A 2,039-nucleotide genomic window follows, 5' to 3' on the forward strand; every position below is an offset into this window, starting at 1 on the left:
GCACTAATATATATATATATATATACAGTATATATAACAGCTTCATTTCAATTATTAATTTTTTTAATAGTTTTAGATTTAGTGAGCAATAACAGTGAAATTAAACCATTTAAAACTGATCCAAATGCTCTTGCTTTTGTATTTTCTGTATAATCTACATTAATAATGCATCTTTTTTTTCATCTGCAGTACTCTATTTGTAAAGAACCTCTGATAGAGTTGTCAAACCCCGGAGCGAGTAGTTCATGGTTTTACTTAACCAGTGACGATGAGTTTATCATAAAGACCGTGCAGAACAAAGAAGCTGAATTTCTGCAGAAGCTGCTTCCAGGTTACTACATGGTGAGCCACACACTCACCACAATAATAAGGAAGAAACTACACTAGGCACTGCTATCTCAGCTCAGTTGCTCATATTGACAGTTCATTTATTAATGCAGAAAACAACTACAGATAATCATTTTACAGCACAATTGGCTCACAGTTGTTTTATAGCCCTGTTTGCTGTAGAAATACAGGACTACACTACACATTAAAACACATTCAATATTCAGCCTGTCAGTTAAAATGTTAATAAATTCTTTTTTTTTTGAAAAAGCATAAAAAAAATAATGCATTTAACTTTGCCTCCACTATTTTCTGACAATTTTACATTAAATGTACAGTATTTTTTACACCAGTAAGCTCTTCTAATATTCTTTTCTAGATTAAAAACTGATCTGTCCTTCCTGATTTCAGAATCTGAATCAGAACCCGAGGACCCTCTTACCGAAGTTTTACGGGCTGTACTGTATTCAGTGTGGTGGTGTTAATATCCGATTGGTGGTGATGAACAACATTCTGCCTCGCTCTTTGAAAATGCACTACAAATATGACTTAAAGGGCTCTACTTACAAACGCAGAGCGTCACGGAAGGAGTGCGCCAAACCCTCCCCGACCTTTAAAGACCTGGACTTCCAGGAGATACACGAAGGTCTTTACTTTGATGCAGACACATACAGCGCCTTGATGAAGACACTTCAGAGAGACTGTCGGGTGAGTCGAGTTGTTGATCGCCGAAGAGCTCTTCAGTATTATATGTGGTTGTGATTTCCATTCACTTTGTTCCACAGGTGCTGGAAAGCTTTAAAATCATGGACTACAGTTTGCTGCTGGGCATCCATGTTCTGGACAGGAAGCTGAGGGGGAGAGGCGGGATAGGGGACAGTAAGCGCCAGGGTGGGCAGAAGGTCCTGTACTCCACAGCCCGTGAGTCCATTCAAGGAGACGGCAAAGCAGGCGAGCCTCCTCCTGACGCCGATGACGACACGTGAGTGGAGCTGCTCCGTTTGCAGAGTAAACAGAAATTAAAGACAAAGAAGTTGTTTTGTAAACTTTTACCACACGCCCTTTCTCAAAGACATGTCAGCCAATCTGAATATTTACTGTATATGTACACTACTGTTCAAATGTTTGGGGTTAGAAATACGTTTTGAAATAAGTTAATATTTTATTAAGTAAGGATGCATTAAATAGATTGAAAGTGGTCGTTATCATGTAGGAGTGGGAGATATACCGGTAGGCACGATTAACCGGTAGAAATTTTGGATTTTCTATCGCGGTTACATGCTCACATGATGTTGCTGTGCTGCATGCTCATGAAAATGTATCGTTTGCATGTGTTTTTAAGCATTGCAGATTAAAAACAAGTGATTTTAAGCTGTTGAAACGCAATCAGCAGCAAAAGAAAACTCATTTGGCTATATTGCTGTCTGAGAGACTGTTTCTGAGTGCTGTCAGAAAGGTGCACACACGTGAAGACGCAAGACGGTGATCAAAGAGTTATTTTAAAGGCCTTGAATGGTTAACTACACACACTTGTATATGTCAAAATGCCCATCTTTGCAAGTATCCTCATAAACACAGTAATTTAGGTCTTAAGTGAAAGCAAACAGCTGAGAACGAAAACATGTGTAATAGTATACTGGATCCGGGCAGCTCTTAAAGTGACAGCAGTCTAATATTTCTGCTGTCTGTCATTCAAATTTGTATATATTTTT

At 38.6% G+C, this 2,039-nt stretch overlaps 1 protein-coding gene across 3 annotated transcripts in view; it reads left to right on the forward strand.

Moving 5' to 3' along the window:
- LOC107667273 (phosphatidylinositol 4-phosphate 5-kinase type-1 beta-like) overlaps positions 1-2,039 on the forward strand; it is a 31,119-nt gene that overhangs the window by 20,964 nt on the left and 8,116 nt on the right. For all 3 annotated transcript variants that reach the window (XM_016458906.1, XM_016458907.1, XM_016458903.1), the window contains exons 6-8: positions 190-342; positions 739-1,035; positions 1,113-1,309. In XM_016458906.1, coding sequence (XP_016314392.1) covers positions 190-342; positions 739-1,035; positions 1,113-1,309 — 647 coding nt within the window. The remainder of the gene's footprint in view (positions 1-189; positions 343-738; positions 1,036-1,112; positions 1,310-2,039) is intronic.

The sequence above is a fragment of the Sinocyclocheilus anshuiensis genome, unplaced genomic scaffold (genome assembly GCF_001515605.1).
Source record: "Sinocyclocheilus anshuiensis isolate Anshui unplaced genomic scaffold, SAMN03320099.WGS_v1.1 scaffold952, whole genome shotgun sequence".
NCBI lineage: Eukaryota > Metazoa > Chordata > Actinopteri > Cypriniformes > Cyprinidae > Sinocyclocheilus > Sinocyclocheilus anshuiensis.